This window comes from Hevea brasiliensis, chromosome 9 (assembly GCF_030052815.1).
Source record: "Hevea brasiliensis isolate MT/VB/25A 57/8 chromosome 9, ASM3005281v1, whole genome shotgun sequence".
NCBI lineage: Eukaryota > Viridiplantae > Streptophyta > Magnoliopsida > Malpighiales > Euphorbiaceae > Hevea > Hevea brasiliensis.
The window spans coordinates 11842470-11853715 of NC_079501.1; the positions used below are offsets into that span (position 1 = coordinate 11842470).

The 11246-nt window shown below is 27.3% G+C and overlaps 1 protein-coding gene across 1 annotated transcript; it reads right to left on the minus strand.

Annotated features, from left to right (window-relative positions):
- Window positions 1-264: 264 nt before the first annotated feature.
- Window positions 265-2663, minus strand: LOC110638603 (60S ribosomal protein L2, mitochondrial). The gene is made up of 3 exons (XM_021789204.2): window positions 2281-2663; window positions 1856-1983; window positions 265-1402 (listed from the first exon to the last, which is right to left on the minus strand). Exons 2-3 carry the CDS (start codon window positions 1969-1971, stop codon window positions 571-573), a joined length of 948 nt encoding a protein of 315 aa, XP_021644896.1. The 5' UTR covers window positions 1972-1983; window positions 2281-2663; the 3' UTR covers window positions 265-570.
- Between the last annotated feature and the right edge of the window lie 8583 nt (window positions 2664-11246).

Here is an 11246-nt window from a genome sequence, read left to right on the forward strand (position 1 = left end):
GTTGTGGTTCAGTGAATATGAAAAATAACTAGCTTATATGAGATGGATAAACACCGAGTAGCACAAAGATAAAATGCAACTACTAAACTTTCATTAATTACACCATTCAAATTACGGTTAAAAGAGGTTAACAGCTAACCCCTTAATTATTAATTTTATTTAATCTCAACCTAAACACACTCTAAAACATATATATATATATATATATATATTGTATGTTAATTAATCTAACAGAAAAAATGTATCACTACAAGAAAATAAGACTTCTAGAGACAAAACAATCTATAGGTCTAAATTTATCGCCAAAAGTAGTAGGAACTGACACTACAAGAAAAATAAGACCTTTAGCGACGAAACGATCCATGACCATTTTGATTGAAACTCATGAACAAATTCATAAAACAACTCATTAGATTTTCTAATCGGGTACCAAAAACCAATTAAATGTAGTCGCTTGGTATTATTACTGCACTACTTCAAGGTGCTTTTTTGCAGCATTTTAACCGTAACTCCTCAACTGCGAGCTTTTTTCCTGAAGCAAGTGACTCCTGCCTTCAACTGTATGGCAAGCTAACATGATAAGTTTCGGTCTTTGATTGATTCATTACTGTCAACAGCTCCAACAAACCCCAATGTATCTTGCCACTTAAAACTCTGCCAAGAAACTGCAGCTTTACGTTTCATCCTATGTGCCCAGATGCTGCTCCGGCTGTTCCACTTTCGGACCTCACTGAGAGAGAATGTGCTTTTTCCTCCATCTTTGTCCCGCATTTGAGGTGCAAAAAAGGCGGGTCTTGCCCCAGCCACTGCTATCCTTGGAAAATTAAGAGAACCACTGAGGGATAAGGATGCAGTCTCCGCCCTTGGAGTCGAAAAAGTAGACAAGAAGACATCCCTCGCACTAGTTTTTTTGCTTTCTGCACCCTTTGCAGCAGATAGACTCTTCAACCCAGGAGACATTCCAGTTTGATGGCCAACCACTGCACAAGCAGCAGCTGGTCCAGGCGAGGAGTATACTACCTTTCTTTGATCACCTTCCCTAGATAGGGAGGAGAGTGAAAATAGGCCACGCATAGTGGTTGTGGTGGGTTCAAGAATCTTCTGTGGTGGAACAAATTCTTCTACTGCCCTGAATTTCTTCCGGAAGTGAAGGGGTCCACCCTCAACCCATCGTACAAGAGCTATCCGAGAGGAGCGATTAGGGTCATACTCTATCCTTTCCACAACGCCCATAGATAATGTGCTTCTTTTCAGATCAATTCTTCTATGCAAACGCTTTGCTCCACCTCCTCGGTGAAAAATTGTAATACGCCCTGCAGAATTCCTACCACCAGTCTTTCCGACATTTAAAGTCAATTGTCTAGGGGCTTTATTTGCTTCTTTAACTATAGAAGTATTCTCCCTGTAAAAAAATAATAAATAAATAAATCAGCAAAGATCAATAAGCACAATTGCAGAACTTTGGAGAAGTATAATCGTAATGGTGTATAAGAGAATGCATCTAAAGTAGTTCATGTTAGCATCACTGTAACTGCTATCGTCATGAAATTTGCATATACAAGTAAAATTGACTTGGCAATATTACAAAGCAAAATTAAATTGAGTTGGCCCTTGTGGACAAGGCTATTTACTCTAGATCTACAATTGAATGAGCACCCTCTGTCAAATAGGAGTGTAGATTAAAGGAACTTGAGCTCAAATGCTCAAGCCAATTGAATTCAGTTATGAGACACAACTGCTTACGGACATCATCAGACACAACTTGAGCTCAAACATTTCCATGATAAGCAAGCAATTACAATGGAATGACATCAAATATACATCTCAAACTCAAAGCGAAAGAAATCAACAGTACCTGATCCCAATCGCTGTTCCCTTCCCAGCTGTTGGTGATCTTGTCTTGAATGCCTGCCATGCCTGGACGCCGTATTTGCCAGCATGAGAGGCAGCAGCCACTGCATTTGCCGCCATTAATAGTGCAACCTTTTTAAAAAAAAATTAAACTATTTAATTAGGAAAAACTGTTGCAAATCATATATGAACATTAATCACTAGAAAAGGAAAAAATTTGAAGTGCCAGTCTGAAATACTAGGGATCAGCATGAAACTTAGATAATAAAAAAAAAGTCATGATAAATTCAAGACGCAATCAACTACCCTATTTAACAGGAAAATCTCCGTTTTTACTAACCGAAGTAATTTAGCACAAGTGCAATTTTAAGCCTATCCACTGAAAAATGAAGAGTGAAGCAATTCCAAGGAAGTTAGAATAGATCTTACCCAGTGAGATCGGGAGAGACCCTTCCTGTTGAGTTAGTGCAGTTCAGTGGCAGAATCGATAGGGATATTCTCCGTCGCATGCAGAAGAAGTGGAAAAATGTGATGATAGAAAGAGAAATAGACAGAGATTGGGAAAGCAGTCAATGTTGACGGTGAGGAACGTAATAATGGTGACGGCCGCGGCTATCGGAGAAGGGAATTTTATGTAGCGTAGCAGTTGTGGAGGGTTAAAATGGATATGGCGGTGCCTGCGGATAGCCGTTGAGTTGCCGTTGGCCGTGTAGGGCGGGTTTAGAGGGAGCGGGGCTAGAGAGCGAGAGAGAGAGAGAGAGAGAGAGAGAGGGTGAGAAATGCATTAGGGTTCAGATGAAAGAAAATGAATTTAAGTGATTGCTTGGGATAGCTGAGATTCGTTGATACCGAATGGTGTTAAGAGTTAAACGACGTAGTCTTACTTTCAGCATGGGAGAAAATTTTATTAGAAAATGAGTTATTTTTAATGTTTTAAAATCTCAAGTTTGTGCTGTAGAATCTGTTAATTTTTTAAAATAAAATTTTAAAAAGTTTATTTTTTTATCCATCAAATATAAAAAAATTTCTTTAAATGTTTAAATATTTAAAAAAAAGTTCTCATATTTTTGTTAAAATTACGTGTCCCTCATATATTCTTAATCAATTAAAAAATATTTAAAAAATTATTCTTTGAATGATAAAAAATAGGGGTGAGCAATCGGTTCGAATCGAACCGAATTAAATTATAAAAATTGAATTGTCAATTTTAGAAATTGAATCGAACTAAAATTGATGAAAAATCGAATCGAACTGAATCGGTTCGGTTCGATTTAAACCGATTGGTTTGATTTTTTATTATTTTTTAATGTAGACTTAATTTTCAAGTTATTTGGTCTAATTTTAGCTTTGGTTTGAATCTAATAACCATTAATCAATGAAATTAAACAATTAATATATATATAATTAAATATAATTCATAAATTTTCATAAAAATAAATTAATTCAAAAATCGATTTGGTTCGATTTGACTATATAAATCACTATTCAGTTCTATTCGGTTTAACCTATTTTTTCTCTTTAAAATCGAACCGAAATAACCGAAATTTTTATAAATTAAAACCTAACCGAACCGATTAAATTTTAAAACCGAACCGATTGAACCGAATTGACTAGGTTTGGTTCGATTTTTCGGTTTGAACCGAATTCTGCTCAGCCCTAATAAAAAATTATAAAGAAAATGTAACTTTTACTTTAAAAATATATATATATTTTGAAAATTTTACTTTTTTTCTATAAATTTGGAAAGTTTATTAAAAAATTGGCATAAATTTAAAAAATATATTTCTATGTTCATTTCTATAATCACTTTATTTGAAGTAAAATAAAATATTTTTTACAAATATAAAGTGATTTTTTTATAAAGTAATTATTTTTTATTGCCATTCTTATTTTTATTTGCTATTTGAACTTCGAAATAAATTAATTAAAATAAAATTGAATTCAAATATTTTATGAAAAAATAATAATAAACATTTATTCTCCCATAACAAACCATATAAATTTGTGACGTTTTTGAGATATTATAGACTATTACCTAATAAATCGAGTATAACGTTAGTACTTCATCGCTGTCCAATGCTGCATATATTTTTTATTGGGTTAAGTAAAGGAATCATAACTGAAATACTAAAATATTGATTAGTTAATTTGTATTATCAAATCAACACATTGATAAGGTAAGCTGCTCTAGTTTCATTATACAAGGGAAGTGGCATTTGCTTATGAGAGATTTGGGTCCTCTTTATTATTTTTTTATTTATATTATTTATTGGTATTAATATTTATTTGAAATGATAATGAGTCAAGTATTTGTGGACAACTCACTCGACTAAATCCTAATGAAATATATTTAAATAGTATATAATCATGTTTAAGAATAATTTGAGATTAAAAAATGATACTCGTGACAAATTTGAGTTAAATTCGAGTTTTGAATTTTAAATGTCTATTAATTTTCATATAATTATTGAATTTTAAAATATTAATTATTAATAAAAAAAATTATATATGCTATTAATTAAAATATATAAATTTAAACAAATTTAATTATTTTCTAAATAATAATAATAGATTTGGGATGGTTTGAGTAGTTAATAATAAATTTAACCGGATTTGAAATGAGTTTAGATATTAAGAAAATTAAATAAGTTAAAAAATAGTATTTTTGCGATACCCTATTAGTTGTCATTCATAATATTTATATTAGTATTTAGATAAAAATAATACTATTATTTTTTTTAATTTAATAAACAATCTAACAACTTATTTACTGAATATTTATACTTTAAACTACTACAAAAATAATTAATCACTATCAATTAATATCTATAATTAATCAAATAATTAATAACTATTAAAATAAGTAAATGTTACTAAAAAAGTTATCATTACCAAATGGGCTATTGATAAGTTGTACTGTCCTAATTAAGTATAATGTTATTTATAAATTTATTATTTAATTTATTATATTTTAAATTATATTAGACTCATTGTTATTTTTTATAACTATGGAATACATTATTTTATGGGAACTTAATTTATACATAAATATATTTATATTATATACCAAACGTACAATGAAATTGGATCATGTGGTGCAACAGTTAATTCTGGAATGCTAGTAGCAATTCTTCCACATACTACCTACATTATATTTTTTTAATCCCACATTTGCATTTGGATTGACAAATTGTTACAATACTTAAGCCTCTGTTCAAAATTTTTAATTACTTAAAAAAGTTTTTCATCCTTTTAAATAATAAAAAATTATAAAAATTGAAAACCTTCTAAAAAATTTTATTTTTAAGAAAAATTATTTTAATCTACCACCTGTCAAATAGAGTAGTAATTATCCTATCAATTTTTTACAATGTAGCATTCAATCTAACGCAATATTTAGATACACACTTAAATTGACAACTGGCTCGTACGACATTACATAATTACGTTAACCACGTATTTAACATTGTGTTTGGTTGGAAGGAAGAAAAATAATAGAAGAAAATTAAAAAAGATATTAACGATGAGAGAAAAAATATATGAGAAAAATATTAAAATGAATGTTATTTTATAATTCTTAAGTTAAGAAATAAAAATTTATAAAATATAAAAATATATTTATAATTTTTCATATTTTTCTTTATTTTACAGAGAATATAAAAATTGATAAAAAAATTATTTTCTTCCTAAATTTTCTTTCTTTGTTATTTTTTTTTATCAATTTAAATATAAAATAATAAAAAATAATATTATTTTCCTCTCAAATTTATTATTTTTATTTTTTCTTTATCTAAATACTGTGTAAAAGTTAATAGCTGAATATTAGTAAAATAGCTACTGAGTAAGTGCCTATTTGGCATTAATTTTAGAGAGTTAAAATTACTTTTCTAAATAAAAGTACAATTTTAAATGTTATAAAAAAACGGTTTGGAAAAAACTATTTTGTTATTTTACTGCTTGTTTGGTATTGTGTTTGAAGGTCCAAAACTATTTTTTTAGATAAAAGCATCATTTTAGATATTGTTGAAAAAATCAGTTTATGAAAAAATATTTTATTATTTTAGTATTTTTATGACTAAAATTTATCAAATTTAATTGTAAATTATTTTTTAATGCTCTCTAACTAGTATATCTAAAAAAATAATTTTCTCAACTGCAGTTCAACAATAATGCCAAACAGACCCTTTGTCACAACCCAAATTTTGAGCCGGACCAACAATAGGATTTGGATTAGCATAAGGTTTTTAAAACTCGTAGTAAGCTTAACTATTCGTAACTTAACTATTCGGCCCACAATTATAGTCAAATTTTAAGAAAATAAACGAATAGAGTCAGACTATAAATTGGACTATCCAACAGGAAATTATTAGCTCACTTGATCTTTAAGCATAATATATCTAAATATGGGGAGCTCAGCTCACCCTCACAATCCTCAAACAAATAAATATAATCTAATGGGAGCTCAGCTCCCCCATACTAGCACAATTACATAATAAAATTTACAACACCTAGTTGAATAAGTCATTAAAATTTGAGAGAAGTCTAATATACTACTAGTACATGCAAAGTTTTAAAATATTAAATAAGGAAATAAAAATGCAATAAAATTGTTTTTTGTAAACATGCGAGAAAAAAAATAGATCAATTTCAATGAGTACTATTGTCAAATAGGGAAAAATAGTTGAACCAGAGTGAGTGTTCAATTCATAGAGTAAGATATTGATTTTAAATACAATTTCTATAACTATTTAAGCTTAATACATTGCTATGTATGAAAATGCAATATACACACATATTATCAAATAAGTCAAATAATATTCGCACAAAATATAATTTAGAGCACTCATATATTTATGTTTCACGTCAATATTATTATATATATATATATATATGAGAGCTGATTCCCTATACAATTTTTTTAATTTCAACATTTACCAATGAGATTAACTCGAGCCAAACTTTTTGTTAATAATTTAAATGCGAAGGTCAGCGAGATCAACTCAAAACCGTACTCATATCGACTTATTCACAAAAATGATTGGGTCTCAATGAGTCAAACTCCAACCACGACTACTCGTCCTACCCATATCCATAAGCGCACTGCATACACGCCGACACACGCACGCAGCTCCAAACTACCTCAAGGTGACATCTACAGTAATATCATCAATTAAATATGCAATATAAGACGTGCTTAGTATTTAGCTACATAAATATATTTATAAGTGAATGCACAAGTATGTTTTGAATATATAATAGTATTAAAATTATAAAAAAAATCAATATCTACTCACAATGTACCAGATATCACTGCGGCGGTTGGGTAAAAGAAAAAGGCTGATTCTGATCACCTAAACAATTATATTATACATTTATTGGTATTGACACAAAATAAAGATTTAAAGAGCCAAAAGGCATCATAATTTATGCCAAAATTTTGATAAATTTTTTTTCTGTACCTAAGACCTATCCAACCTGTAAAGTAGATCAAATAACACTTCTATAATCAAAGGCTTCAAGCGTACATCTCAACAGCATCACACAGCCCCTCCTAGGTCTGCTAAACCAGACAAAACTTAAGCAATCAAACAATTTAGCTATAAGATTTAAAACTAATATTTTTCAAAAATCATCCAAACCAACTTCAAAAAGTCTATAAACGTGCCCCTCAGTCCTTAACGATGCTATTAAGCTATTCCAAAATGAATCATAATTTTTTTGCCACTCATTAATATTTTACAAATTTCATTTTAAACCCGATATTAGGCAAAATAAAGCAATTTAGAGTTCGGATTTACTTACGCCAATTTTGACACCTGGAACGCGTCAAGAGCATCTGAAAATACTATGATCAAATGTAATATTGATTGTGTTTTGGGACGAGTTGACGGGCAGTCAGATCAGGCTAAAAACTCAGTATCGGGCGCTGGTGAACTAACATCAATTCGATCGCACTTAAACGAAATCCAAAAATTATTAATAATTATATTTAATTTTCAGCATAAAAAAATAAATCTCACAAAGCAATCTGGACCGTCCGATGATCGTCTTTTTCAAATGGTATCCGATTGGAGTGGAGTCCGACCCATCTCTAAAGTTTCGCTGCTCTGAGTTTATCGGTGGTCTCAAAATTTTCATCAAACGGTCGGATCGTCTAAAATATGATAAAAAAAACTTGAAAAAGACCCATTTTCTTCTCATCTATTTGCATGAATCTTGCAACTATAGGAGCTGCCACTAATCGAAAACTCATCCATGGGCCGAGAGGTGTCGATCTGGACTGGTGGAGTGGCCAGAGAATGGCCGGAACGGCTAAAAAATGGCATGAAGGTTTGGTTCTCTTTTCTCTCTCTCTCTTCGCTTCCTTGCTTGCGGGCTACTGTTCCTTGTTGTCCTGTAGTGCGCTGCCATCGTTTGGCCAGGGAGGAGATGCAGGAAGCCTTACTGGCAGTGGTGGTTGATGGGTTGCCAGAAAAAAATGGAGGAGGGAGAGAGAGAGAGAGAGAGAGAGAGAGAGAGAGAGAGATGAGAAGGACAGAGGGGGTGGCTGTCTGCGATTTGATCTCTTTTTTGTTTTTTAACTTTTAATTATTCTATCTGTCCCTAAGCTTTTTTAGATATATACAGTTAGGTCCAAAGTTCTTCTATTGTATTTAAATTAAATAAAACTTTAATAATAATAATAATAATACTCTAAAAAAATTTAATAAGATTTAATCTTAAATAACTTTAGTTGATTTTCGATAATCACAGTATTACAAATAAATAATTTAAAATAACAATAGTAATAATAATATACGTAAAAATAACATTCATAAAGTAAATATATCATTATTTTGAAAATATTAATTTAATATCATGAATAAAATAATAATAAAATAATAATTTAATTTTTAAATACTTTATATGTATATATAAAAAAAATTAAGTTGTTACGATGTTAGTGTTCTTACATTTAAAATTTATTAAATTTAATTTTAAATTATTTTTTAATATTTTTTAACTAATATATTAAAAAAAATTTGTCTCAATAATAAATTTAATAACAATGCCTAACAAGCCCTAAGTCTTATGTACAGATGAGATAAAAACTTTCTTTACACTCGGTGTTTCATAATCAAACCTATAGAAATAAAACCATATAATCAATTGCACAAATAATAATAATAATAATAATAATAATAATAAAATCCAATACAATTCATGCAAAAGGATCCTCTTGGCAACATAGCTAAAAATGGGAACACGCTTTCGCCTTCTCTACCATGCTCGTTCTTAGGACCTCCCACTTCGTGATCCCATGTTCTCCTTTTGTCCCTGCGCGTGTTTCTCGAGTAAAAGTTGAAGACCGAAGATTTTTTTAGTTGGAAATAAGAATTAGCTCATTTACTAGTAGAAAATAATTTTTTATTTTTTAAAAAATTAAATTTATTTTTATATAAAAATAAAAAATATATCCATGTATAAATAATAAAAAGTAATTTTTTTAATTTTAATAAATAAAAAACATTTATATGCTTAACAAATAAAAAATTCATTATAAAATATATTTAAGAATTTATTTATTTTTACATTTTTTAATATGTGTTATTTATCTATCTTACAATAATATGATTTTTGTTATAATTATAAATACTTATTTTTACATAATTATCAAAATTTAAATTATAAAAAATTATATTATAATTTTGATTATAAAAAATATTATTGTTGTCTATTTTAGGGAAAAAACTTCTGTTATAAAGGAAAATAATAAAAAATAAATAAAAGTTGTTTTTTAAATTTTAGTTAGTTTAAAAAAATTGACACATGTAAATATGAAATTTTATTTTATTAATTTTTTTTAAATTTTTATAAAAAAATTAACACAATTTTCTACAAGTAAACAAACTAAAGATTTGTTAAAAAATATATATATATAAAAATATATTGTTTCCATTATCAAACCAACTTCTCATGAGTTAGGCCATTATACTTTCTTTGTGTAAGATAAGTATTTTTTCCAAACTTGTGTAAGATAAGTAACTTAGGTAATACTTTGTAAGTAACATCTCTCTAGTTAAGTGTATTACAATTTATTAATTTAATATTTAATTTATTATACTTTAAATTATGGATATTATTATCTTTTATAGTTTATAAGGAAATTACTTTGTGAAAAGTTAATTTGTATGATTTTCTTTATTTCACATAAAATAATTTATGTGTGAAACATATTTTTTATGAAAATTATTTTATAAGACATAAAAATATTTGTTATTATTTTAATTATAATGTTAAATTAATAATATATATTTGTTATATATGTATAAATATTTTTACATTTTAATAAGATTATTAAATATAAAAAATAAAATTTTTAAATAAATTATTTTTCTAAAAATAACTTAATTTTTTATTTTATCAATAAAATATTTTTTTATTGACTCATTTTAAAATATCTTAAATATTAAAAAATATAAAAAAATATTTTCTAAAAAATAACTAGATTAATACACTTATATCTTACTTTTCAAAGGTAAGTTTATTAGAAGTGTACTGTGTACTTTCTAAAAAACACATTTCCTAAAAATGAACATTTTAAAATAAACAAGGCTTAAAATAAATTATAACAAGGTCATTTTAGTCCTTTCCAGTATTTACCCCTCAACATAGCATAGCCACCCCATTTTGCTGCAAAAGCTCACTTCATTCTTACCGTCCGATTAATCGCAAACCCACAACAGCATCGCCACGTGGGCTCATTCTATTGGGTACTTCTTAGAAAAAACAAATTAACATTATTATTATTTACTTTTCTCTAATATTTTATTTATTTTTTAAGAGATAAATAGATTGATGAAATGAAACTACAAGCACGTTTTCTTCATGGGAAATAAAATTAAGGATAAATTACTATGAAGTATTTATATTTTAGTTAAATTAATTATTTGATATTATATTTTTAAAAGATATATTATTTAATTTTTATATTATTAAATTATTTAATTTTTTTATAAATTAATAGTAACTAAATTATTATTTAACTTATTTATTTTAATAAAATTAATTAATTTATATATTTTAAAAAATATATTAATTAATTTATGTTGTAAGACTCTATTAACTATTTAGTTTTATAATTATTTTTTATATTTAAATTAATATAATTTTTTCTCTCTTATTTATCTATTATCCACTCTTATTTTTCTCTTTTTATATTTATTCTCTTTTACACCGATAATATTTTTTTTCTCATTTTCTCTTTACTTTCACTTATTGATAAAATTGATACAAATTGTCTATATAAAAAAAATTATTCAACATTGCTGAACTTCTAAATAATCTATAAAAATTATTTTTTAATAAAAAAATATAAAAATAATATCTAAGCATTGAAAATTAGAAAAAAATGA